Raw genomic sequence first — 18317 nt, 5'->3', positions numbered from 1 at the left:
CAGGGACAAGGTTCTGAAGGTTGGGTCTTTGCATAACCAGAGTGAGTAATTTGCATTCACCTCCCCCCAGGTATTTCACAGGAGAACCCCACTTAAACTTTGTTTGTCTGGCACATTGTTTAAAAGACTCCTTTGATGCTCATACCACTTCCCAAGGTTTACACGGGCCAGACCTCCCCCCGAGAAAAGTTACCTGCAATCCCACAGTAATACATAGACTTTGCATTTCAATGCAGTGAACTGCTGTGACACTTAATCTTAATTCAGTAAGGTTTGTCCAGGTCGTTGCCATCCCTGTCCCAACAAGGTGCTGTACATACACATAGTAAGAGACACTCCCTGCTCCAGAGAACTGATGGGCTAACCAGAGAGAGAGTGAGAGAGAATCGGAGGTAGTAGCCATGTTAGTCTGTATTCACAAAAACAACAAGGAGTCCAGTCCGGTGGCACCTTAAAGACTAACAGATTTATTTGGGCATAAGTTTTCGTGGGTAAAAACCCCCCTTCTTCATATGCATGGAGTGAATATTACAGATGCAGGCATTATTATCCTGACACTTGAAGAGAAGGGAGTTACCTCACAAGTGGAGAACCAGTGCTGACAGGGCCAATTCAATCTGGGTGGATGTGGTCCACTCCCAATAATTGATGAGGAGGTGTCAATTCCAGGAGAGGAAAAGTTGCTTTTGTAGGGAGCCAGCCACTCCCAGTCCCTATTCAAGCCCAAATTAATGGTGTTAAATTTGCAAATGAATTTTAGTTCTGCTGTTTCTCTTTGAAGTCTGTTTTTGAAGTTTTTTTTTTTTTTTTTGTTCAAGAATGGCTACTTTTAAATCTGTTCTAAAATGTCCAGGAAGATTGAAGTGTTCTCCTACTGACTTTTGTATGTTACCATTCCTGATGTCCGATTTGTGTCCATTTATTCTTTTACGTAGAGGCTGTCCGGTTTGGCCAACGTACATGGCAGAGGGGCATTGCTGGCCCATGACGGCATATAGCACATTACTAGATGTGCAGGTGAATGAGTCCCTGATGGTGTGACTGATGTGGTTGGGTCCTCTGATGGTGTCACTAGAGTAGATATGGGGACAGAGTTGGCAATGAGGTTTGTTGCAAGGATTGGTTCCTGGGTTAGTGTTTCTGTGGTGTGGTGTGTAGTTGCTGGTGAGTATTTGCTTCAGGTTGGGGGGCTGTCTGTAAGTGAGGACTGGCTTGTCTGCCAGGGTCTGTGAGAGTGAGGGATCATTTTCCAGGATAGGTTGTAGATTGTTAATGTGCTGGAGAGGTTTTAGCTGGGGGCTGTACGTGATGGCCAGTGGTGTTCTGTTATTTTCCTTGTTGGGCCTGTCCTGTAATAGGTGACTTCTGGGTACCCGTCTCACTCTGTCAATCTGTTTCCTCACTTCCCCAGGTGAGTATTGTAGTTGTAAGAAGGCTTCATAAAGATCTTGTAGGTGTTTGTCTCTGTCTGAGGGATTGGAGCAAGAGCGAGGGGATTGCTCTGTCCATTTCACAGGGTGAGAGCTGTGGCCCAGGGGAGTGAAGTGACTTATTTCACAGGCATACAGGGAGCTCTAGGCACAGCTAGGAACTGAACCCCGATTTCTTCAATCTCAGTCAAGAGCTTTACTGGGTCACAAGTCCTCTTGCTCTGGGCAGTGCTCACACCTGGTGCTGCCTTCACATGCCTGTCCTCCTCCTACCCCCCACTCTCCCTGAGGTGGGGAGCAAGCTCAGAATACCACAGTGTAAACTGCTGGAACATGAGGGAGAGTGGGGTTAGTGTGGGGGGCAGACTCAGCGCTCCCCTGCAAGCAGTCATTGTAATGAATGCGTCTCCTTGGGAATCTCCAGGAAAATCGGAGTCAGTCAGTTCTCCAGAGGAAAATACTGAACTGGTGAAGTTAACAGCACAATGATAACCGCCTACCTTTGATAGCAGAGTTATAAATCGAGACCAACCCACCTTCCTGGCATCCCCTTGCTACCTTTTGGGGGCTATCTAGGCCAACAAAAATCCCTCCGCGTAACCGATCCAGCTGTTTGAAGGAGCGTACAAAGTCCAGTTCTGTCTACACTGCAGTTAAACAGCCAGGGTTGGCCTGCATCCGCCGACGCGGGCTGCGGGGTTGTAAGCTTGCAGAGTAGGTGTGAGGGCTCAGGCTTGATCCCAGAGCTGGGCCTCCATCCTAGGCCCAAACATCTACACTGCAATTTTTGTAGCCCAAGTCAGCTGACACAGGCCAGCCGCAGCCGTTTAATTGCAGCAGAGACATACCTTCGGAGGCCTCGGCCATAATGTTGCTGCTTGAAATCCACCTAGGGCAGCCAGGATGTCTAAGAATTGTTCCTCTCTCTCGTTGTTGGGTAGCTTCTGTGAACTGAGTTGCTCTCAGGTCTGATCCTACGAAGGATTGGCTATAAAGCAAAGTTCTGCTCTGCATGCAAAAGCTCAGGGCTTAAATTCTCAAAGTATTTTCTGGACCGCTTCTTCTCCCCCCCCCATGCTATTAAAATCCCCAGGGGGTTTGAAAATATTTACCGGCGCTCTGCTCCGGACAGCTCCAGCTCAACTTAAGCCCTGCAAACGCCCCTACAGTGCAGAAGGGCTCAGAGCCGGGAGCCCGGTCCAAGTCCATCTCCAGGGCACATCTTGTAAACAGCCATTGCCGTCTGCAAGAGAGGCCAGGGATTGAAAGGGCTCGGGGGACTGAACTCCCCCCTCACTCTTAGGTTGAGGGATACTGATGGGGCCATGTGGGGCAAGCTGCTGCTGATGTACCTGTTAAATCCAGCACTTCAGACTCCAGGGCTGTAAACTTGTCACCTCTCCCCGGCACTGAATGCACATAATAAAATGTTAGCACTCGAGGGCCAGATCCTTAGCTGGTGTAGTTCAGTGTGGCCTCCTCGGCTTGGCCTTGAGTGCCTGGTGAAGGAGAAGTGGGAGAGGTTAGTGTCTCTGCTCCTTTGTTCGCTGTCCAGCATCTACCACAAAGAGAAATTTCTGCCTTGCAGCTTGGCAAGCTGTGTGGTTTAGTAGACAAGGCTGCAGGCTAGGACTTGAGAGACCTGGGCTGAGGTTCTGTTCCTGGCTCTGCCCCTGATGTGCCATGCGGCCTTGGGCAAATCACTTCACATCGGCTTCCCCTCCCCCATCTTGTCTGTTTGGCTTGTGAGCTCTTCTGTACAATACACACTAGTTCCTTGAGGCCTCCAGATGCTACCGTAATCGTAATGCTGCTTTTGAAGTGCCTAAGGCCCCTGTTAGAGGCATGACAGGGAGCAAACCCGAGGGATGTGCAAGGGAAAGACAGTTGTTATGGTGCCAGTCTGTACTGAGGAAAAGCCCCTCCACAGAGTCATTTACTCCCTCTGCTTTTAGGAGCAATAGGCGAGGTTTGGGCTTCTGCCAGCACTGCGGGACTGTGTTTGCTTTTGGGAGGCAGAGGCAAACAGACACAGTGGTATAAATAGAACGGGTCTGGCTATTTTAAGGCTTTGGTTGCATGATGTGTGTTTTTAAAAAAAAAAAAAAAGGAAAAAAGGGGTGGGGCGATCTAATGTGTTAACTGGAAAACCAGGCTTCGGGGGACAGAGGCGGCCAGAAGATCCGACACTCTCAAACGTCAAGCCACCATTTCTTGGGGCAGATACCCCCCCCTTCTGGGATGGATGGGGCTAGAAGATTTTCCTCCTTTTGTTCATTTCACGATATACACCCCTCTCGGAGACTTTCCGCGTCCTGGGTCCTTTTTGAAATCCTGCATTTCTCCTTGAAATGGCGGCATGTTACGTTCTTGGCAATGTTGGTCTCATTTCAGAGTAAACCAGACCAACCAATTACACTGTTATAAGTGAGATCAGAATCAAGCCCTGGAAAGAGAAATAATGTCTGAGGTTTTAGAGGCCTTGGGGTGTGTAAAGGGGAAATTAGGCTGCTCTCCTTTTACTTCCCGACCAGTAATTGGAATCCTCCCATGACCATGCAGGATCTGAAATTATGGCCCCTCCCTTGCTGGTCTGTACCTGTCAGTTAAATAAACGCAATTAATGCCTATCAAAGAGCTCAGATTTTTCCAGCAGGAGTTAAAATTAAGCCTATTGTGAGAGTGATTTTTAAATGCGAGGCAGAAATCGTGGCAACCTGGACAATGAAGCTAGAGAATTTAGAAAACTTTGGGTTTTTTTCCCAATGTGGAGTGAATTTCAATCACCACCGCTGTGTGGATCCGCTTATGGTGTGAGCAGACATGCACTGTGTATAAATGTCTGAATTTGGGTGGGCATACGCAATGTACATCCCAAAGCACATGTTTTGTTCTCCTCGGGCGATGTTCCATAAGGTGCTTGGGGGGGATGTTTTCCCCTGCCCTTTGTTCACATGTTAGGCCTCTCACCGCAGCTGGTGTGTTAGTGATCATACGGGGACAGATCTACAGCTGGTGTAAACTGGCACGGCTCCATTTACACCAGAACGCGATGGGCCTGTAGTGAATAATGGCAAGTGTACCTGGGCAGGCCAGAGACAATGGAACAGCTGGTGTGTGTATGTTCTAAGTTCAAATTGTTAGCTACACACCTGTATAGATAACAACTTCAGTGTGCCTTTCCAACCTGCCTCGTTATTGTGTGTCACTGGGGAATCCTGCCAGAGACAAGGTGGTAGGAGAACAATTAGTTATAATACTGAGCTCGTAGATAATGCTTTTTATCCATAGATCTCAGAGTGGACATTATTCCTGCCTTTCAGTTAGGGAAACTGATGCACAGAAGTGACGTGAAGCGGCTCCCTGAAGGTGCAGGTTGGTAGCAGTGCCTGGAGCAGAACCCAGGTGTCCTGCCTTCCAGTCCAGTGTCCTGTGCACTGACCCCCATTGTCTTTGCTGAACCTGGGGCTCAATTTAGCTGGTTTAGACAATGCTGATTGCACATTTCCAGTTGTTGTTTTTTGTTTAACTGACTGTGACTTGTAACCACTGAAGGAGACCCCTATTCCCTCCTCTCCTCCAGAAATGAACAATCAGGATTATCATGCTCCTTGGTACAAAGATTCAACCATTAGCAAATGGAGCTAGGAGCAGGCATAAACCACTGACCCTTAACAGGGTGGGAACAGAGCCGGCACAATTGGAGAGTGAGAGAGAGAGAGAATATTGATCAGTGTTCATGCCTATGCGAGGTAAATAAAAGAGGACGAAAATCACATTTTAATACCCTGCCATATGGAAGCAGAGGCCATTTAGCAGCCTAGAGGAAGATGATGTTTGCAGTTTTGGAGTGGCGTTTCCATGAGCCGGTCTCAAAGAACGGGAGTATGGGAAGGATACTGGCTTAAAGACTTCCTCTTGCCTGAAGCTAAGAGTAGATGCCAGGGGATGGGTCACTTGATGATGACCTGTTCTATTTGTTCCCTTTGAAGCACCTGGCATTGGCCACTGTCAGAAGAAAGGGTACCGGGTTAGATGGACCATTGGTCTGACCCAGTATAGCCGTTCTTATGTTCTTCCTTTCCTCCTACCCCAGGGATCACTTGTAGGACTAGTCAGAAAAATGTTGTCCCCCCTCTTTCCCCCTCCTTCCCCCCCGCCTGCCTGAAAAATTTAGACTGTCAAGAAACCGGAAAACCCAAAAGTTTGTAGGGTTTTAAATGTGACCCATAAGCAGAAGCTTTCTGCAAAAACTTTCATTTAGTTGAAAACCCAATTGTCTGTCAAAAAACCACTGAAGCAGAAGATTTCCGCCCCGTTTTAATCCCGTGCATCTTTATTAGCAGCACCTGCAAATCGCTCTATTCTCCAGGTCGTGTGTCCTGCCCACCACTTCCCTCTGTCCCTTCTTTGTGCCCATCTGCTGCTCTTTAACTAGGAAGTAGAGCTGCTCTTGTGTAAAGCTGTCTTATTTTTCTTCCCCTCGACGTCGCTAGAGATGGGGATCAACCAAAACCCTGCACCTGAGCATCCCCGGTTTGGGGGAAGATTTAGATTCCGATCCGCTCTTCAAAGCTGCCCCCCTTTCTCTGGAATGGGTTGTGCCATAACTCCAGCTCGGAACATTCATGCTGAACCTTGAGCGGTTTCAGATCCAGACTTGTGGCTCAGGCCCATCTCTGCTCTAAATGTCTTTGTGCTGTGACGCAAGCTTTGCAGTGTCGTTAACGGGTCCCAGGCATCGGTGAATGGCCTGCGAGAACTGTGTGTGCTCTCAGCCCAGGGAAACAGGACTAATCCCAGATATCACTGGACAGCTGGCACAAGTGATTTCCATTCTCCTCCTGCCCTGGACCCATTTCTCTACAGTGGGAAACACGGTAGTGATCCTGTTCGCTCCCCAGCACAGCAGCGAGTGCCGCTGTAAGATAGACTTCTATGCCTACCCGGTCCCAGCAGTCATGTCTGGATGCAGGGCTGGTTATACAGGCTGCACGGAAACTGCCAAACAGAAGCCCTTTCGCTTTCCACAAACTCCTGAAAAATACACACGGTTTAAATCTGATCTCCACCCTGGTGCCAGAAATCTACTGGAAGCTTAATTTAAAAGGAACTCAGGAGCACTACACTGAAAAGGAAGGGCTGGAAAACTTCTTTCCCTTTCAAACCGAAACAGCGGAGACAGGTGATGCGTGTTTTAATTTGCGTTTTAGGGTTGAATGAACTCTTCTGGGTTGGATCATTAACATAGGTAGTATCATCATCAGGTGTGTTGCTCCTCAGTGCCAGCTCTCCCTGAAGGTTAGCTAATAGTGGACTTGGGACCATCCACTCTGACGGTGTGTATTTAAGACGGGGGTATTGCATTCAGGGACTTCCACCTGGAAAAAATACATTTGGCCTGATTCTCGCCAGTTTTGGCTCTTTTGTTAACCTGATGTGAAATGTTGCCATATCAGAGGTAAGTGGCTGTGGGGCGCTTAAACTGTTTTACAACTGAGCCTAATGGGCTGACGTCACCGGAGGGGAGGGAAGCGTTCCTCGGTAAATTAGAATGTTGGCCACGCCTAATCCCGGATGAAACACCAGCCTGTGTTTGCTTTCCGTTGCCCCAGCCAGTAGCCCAGCTCCAGCCAGGTGAGGTGGCTTTAGAGGCGAGCGAGGAAGCCCTGCTGTTTAGAAACCCTTTCTCTCAAGGGTGTTTGGAGAGCACAGGAATAGAGCTGGGAGGCTCTCTAGATGTGTCAGCGTCTAGTGGCAGGTTTGCTTAAGAATTTGTCCCCCTTGTTGCTCAGGAATGGCACACAGAGGTACTTCAATCCAGCATTTGCTGCTAGAAGAGGCTGGGTGTTCCAGCAAGTCTATCTTTGAATTAGGGGCCTGGTTACAAAAGCAGTTCACCATTGTTAGCCCTCTGCTGTCTGAATGCTCCCTAGGAACGTTGCCCACATTAGCAGTCAGTAGCTGCAGTGATAGTCACTCGCTCATGCAGGCTTTTCTCCTGTTGGTCTGAGCCCCCCTTTTTTTCTCTGGGTACATTTCCCACCATTCTGTCCTGCAAGGTGGGGCATGGAAAAGGGGCTGGTAATTTAGAATTAGGCAACGACCCTTTTATACCAGGACAGAAGCCTTAATCTTAAGGCAGGGGAGGGAGTAGAAAGTGGGGAACTTGGGTTCCACCAACGTCCTGGAGTTTCCTTTTCAAAGACCTTAAAACGGCCCTTCCTAAATCAACAGAAAACTCTTCCTGAGTTTCCCGGAAATGATGCGAGACCCAGACTTTCTATTTCTACCACCACATTAAGATCACAGTACACAGGAAGTTGAGTAATTGCATATGAAGCCTTCCTCCCTCTATATAGCTGGTTCAACCCCAGCCTGGGTCAGTGCTGACCCAACATCCTTATCAGTAGACAGATGTTCGAGGCTTATGGGCAGTGAAATGTGGCTCTCTGTCCAGTTCTTCTTAGTGTGCAGGTCTCGATGTCACCAAAACCAATGTTACATTTAACACAAATGGGCAGTTGTGTTGGCATTCTCAACAGAGAGGCTAATGGCTGAATGGGCATGAATAGGGCCCTACCGAATTCCTGGTCCATTTTTTCATAGATTTCATGGTTGTAGCATTTTAAAAAGCTTGAATTTCAGGGTTTCAGATATTTAAATGTTCAGTTTCACAGTGTTGTAACAAAACATGAATAAGTATTTAAAAACGGCAAAGTATATGTAAAGCCCAGACTTTGCATGTCTTAAACTGGGGGTCCCGACCCAAATGGGGATCACAAGGGGGCAGCACCGAAGTAAGGGTGGCAATACTGTGACCCCCTCCCCCGATAATAGCCGAGAGTGGTAAAAGTACACAAGACCAGATTTCATGGGGGACACCAGATTTCAGGATCCGTGACACATTTTTCATGGCCACGAGTTTGGTGGGGCCCGAGGCATGAACCATTCATTTTACCCTCAGAGGTGCTCCTGTCTGCTTTGTACCTGCCCTGTGGCTACACAGAGGAATTTCATTTGCCTTGTCCAGGCACAAAAATTGAACCATACTACTGGAGTTTAAGTGATACGACCCACCTAGTATGGATGCAGTTTTATCTACCCTGGTGAACTCATTCCTGTATGGAAAAGGACACCGGCTACACCAGTATAAAGCACCTTTATACTAATATAACCATAGGCACGCTAGGGGTTGTTCCAGTTCAATCTCTGTTTTGGTAACAAGTCACATCCCTGACCAAAATAGCTATACCAACACAAACCCTGTGTGTCGGACGGGCCGAGGGGCCATCCTTTTTCACTGGCAATAAAAATTCTTTCCTAAAAGCATGAACATCTGTACAGTTGTTTGCGGTTTACCGCCCTATTCAATGTTTCTAATTTTTAAAAACCAGATTTTACAGCTTTCAGAAAGCGTCAGCTCCTAGACTCATAGACTTTGTCAGAAGGAACCATTGTGATCATCTCATCTGACTTCCTGCACATCGCAGGCCACAGAACCTCACCCACTCCTGAAATAGACCCCTAACCTCTGGCTGAGTTACTGCAGTCCTCAAATCATGGTTTAAAGACTTCAAGTTACAGAGAAATTCACCATTTACACTAGTTTAAACCTGCAAGTGACCCGTGTCCCACGCTGCATAGGAAGATAGAAAACCCCACAGGGTCTCTGCCAATCTGACCCACAGGAAAATTCCTTCCCAACCCCAAATTTGACGATCAGTTAGACCCTGAGCATGTGGGCAAGACCTGCCAGGCAGATACCTGGGAAAGAATTCTCTGTATTAACCAGTTTTTGGAGGTTTTTTTAGTTTAGATTTTGATGCATCACTGGTTTTCTTTCTTATATTATTGTTACTCCTTGGATTATTAAAATAGAATATTTAAAATCTAGTTTACTGTTCATTTATTGTTGCATTTCTCTCAGCTTGGACAATGAGAATAAACTAATCTGTTTTGCTGGTTAGTCTGTTTTTCAATCATTCACTTCTAGGCTCTCAGAGCTGGTTAAATCTTCTTGTGATCAACCTTTGAATATAGTGGTGGTTATTGTTGTTAAATTTTAGCAAAAACAACAACATTATCCAAAAAGTGTTGGCCAGGAGAAATCTTTTAAAAATGGTCTAAGTCCCATTTCCAAAAGTGACTTGGGCCCTTGAGGGCCTAAATCCCATTGGCTTTCAATGAGACTTGAGCCCTGATTTTTATAATTAAGTAGAGATTTTTGGCTGCCAAACAAGAGATACTTTAATACAGACTGGTTTTTCAAAGGGTGGAGGTTCAGCCCTTTCTGAAAATCCGGCTCCTTTCAGGCCCTGGGGATTGGGCACCCAAAATCTCTTGTCACTTTTTAAAATCTTGGTTCTTCAGTGCCTACATCACTTTTGAAAATGTAACATAGGCTCCTAAATAACTGAAGACTAGTCTAAACACAATACTACTTTGGCTAGAGTTTGTTTGCACAGTCCCTAGCGTGGGTGCAATTATACTGGTATAAAGATGCCTTGTACCAGTATAGTTCATTCCCCTTCCCATACTGGAATAGTTACACTGACATAAAGCATCGTTTATGCCTATGTAACTGCATCCACACTGGCGGAAGCTGCACTGGTTTAACTGTAGCAGGAGAGTTAATGCAGTATAACAGCCCCGTCTCCACCACCACTCCAGTGTGGGCAAGGCCTGAGACTCTGGAAAATGTCTCCCCCTCTCCAGTGCTCATGCACAAGACGGCAATGTCTAAATTACAGACGCTTTCAGAGAATGTTTTTCTTTGAAGTCCTTTCAGTCCGATTTTAAAATCGATGTAGTGAAATAGCATCTGTTGGCTTTCAGTGTTGCTCTTCGGTGGTATAAATGTGATGGGACAGTGTTCCATTGTCAGATACGCAAGGCTACGGGCAGCTTTTCTAGCTCTGTGTTTGCCGGCCTGCCGTGCCAGTTCCTGTCCCACTCGTGGTGGGAGGCCTGCAGTCTCAGTTGGAAATTACCTCCAGTGTTGATATGCCCCCATGAATAGCTTCCTTATTAGGATAAATGTTAGAGCCTGACCTGAGCCTCTGTAGATTTGTGTAAAGGGTGTAGCTGCTGACTCAGATACCGGACTTGCTGTGTGGTTTTTTTTTTGTTTGTTTGTTTGTTTTTTCTAGGGTGTGGCCAAACCATCCTGTTCCAATTTAACTGTTGGGTATTGGACACACATTGACTTATTTTTAAATGCCAGCACACACTTTGCGGCTCTGCAGCATCGTGGCAAGAGCTTAATAGAAGTGGTCAAGAAAGTCTCGTTTCTGTTCACTAGGATCTTCCCAGAATTGCTAGTCTTTCCACCTCCTTCCCTCGATGATGATTGTTGTTGGCGCCTTTCTGCTTCTTATTTCAGATGACGTTGAAGCTAGACAAATGACAGAAACAAGATGCACACTTTTACCAGTGAGGGTAATTAACCGTTGGAATAATTTACCAGGAGTTGTGGTGGATTCTCCATCACTGGAAATATTTCAATCAATCTTGGATGTTTTTCTAAAAGCGATGCTCTAGTCCAAACAGGAATTAATTCAGGGAAGCCCTATGGCCAGTATCCTACATGAGGTCAGACTAGATGATCACAATGGTCCCTTTCAGCCTTATGACCTACAAATTATTTAGTGTGACCTTGTCTATAACACAAGCTATAGAATTTCAACCAATAATTCCTGCAGTGGAGGGAATTCTTTTTCCCTCATGCACGTGAACACTGAGCCCAGAAACACATGGGTGAGCAAGAGTGTCTCTCTTTGAGAAAGGCCTCCAAACTTGATGGAAAAACCACACCCCACTACATTCACTGTTACAAAAAAGAAAAACCCTCTTTTCAATTTTCTAACTTGGAGCTCTTGGACTTTATTTTTTAATCTGCTGGGTTATAATGTCTTCCGATATCAGGAATCTTCTCTCTGGTCACTTGGGCCTTGATGATGTAAACATGAATAGAAGACACAGACAAAATAATCAGGATGGGAAGTCCTGTGTCAGGATGGAGCTCATGTAAAAGGCTCAGACTCTGGGTATTTTGGGAGCTCTGCTGCTGAAGCCTGAGCTGACGTAGTATTGCTTACGATAAGCCCGCTGTTTGCTTTTCTGCCATGTCTGACGCTTCCCTACATTTCCTTGTCTCCCGCAGATTGCCTGGAGTTTTTCCTACTGGAGTCCATGGCGTATACATTAAGCCCCTCTCCTGCTGGGCCTATCGGGACCCAGTACTGTGTTTGCAAAGTCGAATTATCCGTGTGCGGCCAAAACCTTCTGGACAGGGACGTGACCTCCAAATCTGACCCGTTTTGTGTCTTATTCATAGACGTCAATGGCAAATGGACAGAGGTGAGTCACACATTGTCTACCCTATGCTGTTTGTGTGTTCATGGGAATAGTCCCACTGAAGCCAATGGCGCTACATGCATGAGTGAAGTTATGCATGTCCTTAAATGTTTGCCTGATCAGGGCCTGAATGGACAGGAAATACAGAGTGGAGAAACTGTGTCACGGAAGGGTCAAGTGACTCCATTTACAAATGTTCTCTAGACTGAATGGCTCGATCAGTTAAACCCCACTATTTTCACAAACTTCTATGTAATACGTTCCTACGTGGTGTAGTTTTGATTTCATCTGAATTCAGTAAAAAGGGGTAATAAAATGAATGCTATTTAAGGAGGGCTGGGTGAACAAGTGCAGGTAAAACAAGAAATCACCAGAACCTTCGCCCAATCAGAGCCACAGCTGCTTGTGCCATCGTTGGAACAAGTTAACACTAAAATGTCTTCCGTGTTCCCCTAGGTCTGTCCCTGTAGCCTAGTCAAAATTTGTGGCAGAAGTACTGAAATACAGACTTTTGTCTTAGTGCTTCCAGCTGGACTGGAAGCAGGAAGTAATGGGAATTGCATGAGAGCTTGTGCCCATGGGATATATATATAGCCCAGTTTTAAAGACAACTGAGGGAGAGATTTTCAAAGCTCTCTAAGCCCAGTTGGACACTTAGTTCCTGTTAAAATTAAGCCAAGTTGTTTGGACAAGTGTCCACGTTTTTGCAGTCCCGTCACCTGAATTGTTTATGGTGTGACATTGCACTCTATATGATCTTATGAAAATATGCTAATGAATGTGAATATAATGTAACTGGAATATGCTTCATGCAAAAGGTCTCTTTGTAAATTATCATTACAAAGCTTATAATCTACTGAGTGTGGTCATTCAATTTGTATAAATGTAACATTCCTGTATCTGAAACTCGAAATATGAAATATAACTCTGAGGTCCTACTGTAATTATGCAAAGTGTGGGCCATTAATGGTGGCTTGGAATCTTGATGTCTCCCATTAACCAGGACAATTTGGTCGTAAATGGCTCTGTTTACTTGTAAGTCTTCCTGAATACGTGTGCGCAATGAGTGGGTAATGAAGTCTTACAGTGACATGTGATCATGTCACCTGACCTGGAATCCATCTTTAACCTGGGGCTTTTCCATTTAGAAGGAGGGGTGGGAACCCAGAGGGGGACAAAGGATTCCTGCCTTGTGCAAAAGCTATATAAGGGGGTAGAACAGAACAAAGGGGGCTGCAGTCATGAGAAGTCCCCTAGCTACCACCTGAGCTGGAACAAGGACTGGACCAGGGGAAAGGATTGGGCCCAGACTAGAAAGAGGCGAGTCTGTCAAAGACGCTTATTGGAACATCTCTCAGGGTGAGATTTACCTGCATTTAGTTTTCTACTGTATTGGGCTTAGACTTGCATCTTTTGTTTTATTTTGTTTGGTAATTTACTTTGTTCTGTCTGTTATTACTTGGAACCACTTAAATCCTACTTTTTATATTGAGTAGCATCACTTTTTTTACTTAATTATTAACCCAGAGTAAGTATTAATACTGCGGGGGATGAACAGCTGTGCATATCTCTCTATCAGTGTTTACAGAGGGCGGACAATTTATGAGTTTATCTTGTATAAGCTTTATACGGGGTAAAAAGGATTTATTTGGGGTTTGGATCCCATGGGTAGCTGGGTATCCGAGTACTGGAGACAGGAGCACTTCTTAAGCTGTTTTCAGTTAAGCCTGTAGCTTGTGGGGGATGTGGTTCAGACTCGGATCTGTGTTTGCAGCAGGCAAGCATGTCTGGCTCAAACAAGGGGGGAGGGATAGCTCAGTGGTTTGAGCATTGGCCTGCTAAACCCAGGGTTGTGAGTTCAATCCTTGAGGGGGCTATTTAGGGATCTGGGCAACTATGGGGGATTGGTCCTGCTTTGAGCAGGGGGTGGGACTAGATGACCTCCTGAGGTCCCTTCCAACCCTGTGATTCTATGATTCTACTGAAGTCCCAAGCTGGCAGGGAAAATGAGCTCAGAGGTAGTCTAGGCACATCAGGTGGCAGTCCCAAAGGGGTTTCTGTGATCCAACCCGTCACATATGGTCTGTCTGTCTTTTATTTAGACATGGTTGCATGCGTCAGTGCCTTTTCATGTTTGATCAGTGTTTTTCTTTTAAGAGGAATGATCAGCTAAGCGTGATCATCTCTGGTGGGTATTGGAAACTTCAGAACATTCCCAAGTTTGCCTGAAAGCCTCTGTATTAGGTCGGCACAAGTGATCTTCTCAGACCCGCAAGTGTGGGTACGTGAGTTCTCACTGTGATGCGTCTGGTTTCGCTGCTGTTACATTCATCTCGCAGACTTGTCTCATTTATCATTTTGACAAAAATCTTAGAATTATGATCACAGGGCTCGGAAATGTCAACCTCTGTCATGGCACAGTGAAGGCTTAAAATGATTCCTTAACATTCCAGAGCTGACCGAGTCACGATCCATGGTCCTATGCGACGTGTAGAGGCTTGGGGCAATGCTGTCATGATCCCTAATGACTCGAGCCCAATCTGAGCACACTGCAATGCTAATCTAATGCGGTGTCCCGGGTGCCAAGGCCCTCGTTAGAATCCAGAAGTGCCATTCCAAGTTGTATGATGAGCTGTTTGTTTGGAGCCCCAGCCAGGTATGAAACGGCTCTTTTGTTTTGAATTGGCTAGTTATTCGGTCAGTATTGAATGTTACATGATGGTGCAGGTTTGGACTGGTGTATATTGGGTACTGCTGTTGATTTGCATTGTTCAGGGAGACTCTGGAGGTGGGTTGTGTTTGAATACCTAAGGCCTCATCCGAAGCCCATGGAGGTCAATGGACTGGGGTCAGGCCCTTAATGAATTTCAGATTCATAGTTTGGGAACAGCAGGTGGGGGCCCCTGGGCAAGAAAAAGGAGAGGCACTAAAGTGATGAGGTTCAGTTATATGCTGTGTGAACTGCAGTCCAGTCAGTGACTCACTGGGAAAAGCCTTTGAACTGTTCATGAGTCTTGATCGTGCTTGGCTGGATGAGACGTATGCGCCGCACCTGTCACCCTTTATTGGAGGAGACGCTGAGCAGAAGCTACATCTTAACACTGTTGTGGCTTGTTTCTTCGCCATCAGATCCAAACACCCTAGAGCAGGGGTGGGCAAACTTTTTGGCTTGAGGGCCACATCTGTATGGGGAAATTGCATGCAGGGCCAGGAATGTAGGGCTGGGGTGCGGAGCGCAGGAGGGGTGCATCAGGGGATTCAGGGAAGGGGGTTGGAGCGCAGGAGGGGTGCGGAGTGCGGCAGGGGGCTCAAGGCAGGAGGTTGGGGTGCAGGGTGCAGGAGGGGGCTCAGGGCAGGGGGTTGGGGTGCAGGAAGGATTCGGGGTGTGGGCTCCAGGGTGGTAGCAGCACGCAGCAGGGCTAAGGCAGGCTCCCTGTCTGCCCTGGCCCCACGCTGCTCCCAGAAGTGGTCGGCACCATGTTCCTGCGGCCCCTGGGGAAGAGGGGGGGACAGAGGGCTCTGCGTGCTGCCCTCGCCTGTGGGTACCTCCCCCGAAGCTCTCATTGGCTGTGGTTCCCCGTTCCCGGCCAATGGGAGCTGCGGGGGGTGGTGCTTGCAGCCAAGGGCAGCACATGGCGCCCTCTGCTCCCCCTTCCCCCAGGGGCCGCAGGGACGTGATGCTGGCTGCTTCTGGCGTGGGGCCAGGGCAGGCAGGGAGCCTGCCTGAGCCCTGCTGGGCCATGGGGCTGGCAATCCTGCGGGCTGGATCCAAAGCCCTGACTGGCCAGATCCGGCCTGCAGGCCGTAGTTTGCTCACCCCTGCCCTATAGCCTTATAGCTCATGTCACCATGTCAAAACTAACATCCTTGGGGAGAACTGAACTAAAACCAAGTTATTTCCCGGCTGGAGTTTGACGGGTCTAGGAAAGTTGAGAGGAAATCTGAGAGTGTGAAATCTTATCCATTTGTGCTGGACGTTGTACAGACCTGAAGTAGGAGGGTTGTGGCAACAAAGAGCCTATCTGCTAAAGAAGGACAAGATCAAAAACTCAAGTGGGAGGAGGGGGAAGATACGGTTAACCATTTTCAGAAGACAAGGTTGCATAGATTAGCGATGTGCGTTATTTGAAGGCTTATCCTGTTATCAAGAAGCCTGTTTCAAAAGGCACACGTGGAGGAGGGGAAAACATAAGCTGTAAACCTAGAGGGAGAGAACTAGAATATCACTTCCACTCCTTTTAGCACATCTGGGAAAATACAAGGTATGCTGCCTAGCTGCTATGAGCAGAGGTTAGCAGCTCTTGGGCAGTTTCTTTTGCAAATAATAATGTTGCCCATCAGCAAGGGCCAGCTGAGGTTCCTTAAAGAGAAACACGCTGCCCCGCGCATGTTGAAAATCAGCGTTAGCAGCATGATTCCTCTTGGTGGGTTGATGAGCAGAGAACTGCCTTCATTTACTCCCTTTGCCACCCCTTAAATTGAGGCTGTGTCCCTCCCCATGGCAGGGCCTGCAAACATGAGTTTGTTCTGGGAGAAAAGGAACTCCAGCATCCACCCAGCCCTGTGACAGTGGAACAAAGATCTCTAATTTGTTCCCCCTTAAAAATGCAAAGCACAGAGAGCCATTGTGTGGTCTTGTTTCAAGCATTCTGCCTCTGCAGTATGAAGCTGCTAATGAAACTAATAGTGTGTGAATTGGATGAATTATTTGATGATTTAAGTCCGTTCTGGCCAGATTCCAAGGATCTACCATCCAAAAAAATAAAAAAAGAAGCCCCAGCCAAACATATACTCTGCTGAAAACAGGCCTCAGACTGGAATGCAGCACTAGGGAACATTGCACACATAGGAATACTTACAGTCCCTTTGGGCACTGTTTGTGTTTGATAAGCAGGACGTACCTGGCCCAACTCAAGGGCTGGGGAGGAAGGATCTTGGCAACTTCCTAGGAGCTATGGGACCACTTGCGTAAGAGGGACAATGCTGCAGGTCTCCTCGTCCTTCACATGGAGACTACAGGCCCTAACATGTAAGGGTCCTTCTTGATCTGGACAGTCTTCCTTGTGGATGGAGGCAGACCATTGCATGCTAGGAGTTGTGATCTGCATGGGTCGAACCTTTGCATTTATAGATGAGAGCTACTGCAGGTTGGATTGCAGAATACCATGGACTTCACTGTAGATATGGAGTGTCTTATAGACTTGCCATAGTTAGACAGCTCTCTGTTAAGACCACCAGAAAACCAACCCCAATTTCTCTCTCTCCTATCCCCTGGGATTGAGGTGGATGTTCCCCTCTTTATAGTAGAGGTTCCTGCAGCTCTTTAGAACCAAGAGTTCACCACTTTCTAAAGGGCAGCCTTTGGTCTTTCTTTGGTGTCTGGTCCCTATTTAGAGAACACGTTGCTCTGAGGAATTATGGGCAGCCTGTCCCCTTGTCACAATGGCGTGGGAGTTTTGCGTTTTTAAATTAAAACCCAAGATTGTGCATATGAAACGTGTTGGCTCAGTGTTCAACAAAAGCCGTGAAGAAGGCACGGGGCCAAGATGTTTGTACGAGGAACTGCTGGTTTATTTTTGATTCTGAGGGATGCAGTGTGTTGGAAGACTTTTCCTTATGTAACAAGTCGCTGAATGGAAAAATCATAAACAGCACGGGGAGAATTGTGGAGACATTCGCTTCTAACCTGTAGGTCACTGCTTTGAATTAGGTCCAGGCCAGTAGTGGTAGAAGATAATTAATAGCTATGGACAGGTACCACTCTGTGCCTTAAGTGGAACAAGTAGATTGTCCCTGAGGACAGGAGTCCCCACCAAAAAAACATTGACAATTGGAACGAATTGGACTGACAGCAGGAAGGTCTTGGCAAAGAAGCCGATGAATGAACTGGGTTACTGGGTTATAGCCTGAACTATCCTTAGCTCCTAGAGTTGGTCCCTTCAAGTCAGGGTTGAGGAACTTTGATGGGGCACCCTGGGTGGGGTATGGAAATCTTTCACTGCCATGTTGTACCTGTTCTGTGAGGCTAAAGAAGATCTTAAGTCTCCAGGGCTCTGAATTCTCAGCACCCTTCCACAGTAGTAAAATTTCATTTAAATCGAAAGCAAAAACCCATCTGTCTTGAATTTTTTTTACTGATGCTAATGCGGTGATCTGGGTTAGATTCACAGGATTTCTAATCTTGTCATGCAGTGTCTCTTTAACCTGCCATAATTCTAAAGTCCTCTTTTGCTGTCGATAAGATTGTGTCAGATGGCTTCAACACCAGCTTCCTTTACGACGTAATCAAATGTGTGTGGTTTATTTTTTGCTTCTGCTTTTTTTAGCTCCTGTTACTTTGCGAAATACACTATAGAGAGTTGTTCTTGAAAGGGCAGTGTCGGGGTTCCTTCCCCACTCTGAACTCTAGGGTACAGATGTGGGGACCTGCATGAAAAACCCCCTAAGCTTATTCTTACCAGCTTAGGTTAAAACTTCCCCAAGGTACAAACTATTTTTCCTTTTGTCCCTGAACTTTATTGCTGCCAC

The 18317-nt window shown here is 46.8% G+C and overlaps 1 protein-coding gene across 2 annotated transcripts in view; it reads left to right on the top strand.

Moving 5' to 3' along the window:
• The window catches only part of CPNE2 (copine 2), a 160942-nt gene that overhangs the window by 28981 nt on the left and 113644 nt on the right, over positions 1-18317 (top strand). For both annotated transcript variants that reach the window (XM_048816708.2, XM_048816707.2), the window contains exon 2: positions 11596-11792. In XM_048816708.2, coding sequence (XP_048672665.1) covers positions 11625-11792 — 168 coding nt within the window. In that variant the 5' untranslated portion in view covers positions 11596-11624. The remainder of the gene's footprint in view (positions 1-11595; positions 11793-18317) is intronic.

Source organism: Caretta caretta, chromosome 12 (assembly GCF_965140235.1).
Source record: "Caretta caretta isolate rCarCar2 chromosome 12, rCarCar1.hap1, whole genome shotgun sequence".
NCBI lineage: Eukaryota > Metazoa > Chordata > Testudines > Cheloniidae > Caretta > Caretta caretta.
This window is presented reverse-complemented; position numbering and strand designations above follow the sequence as displayed.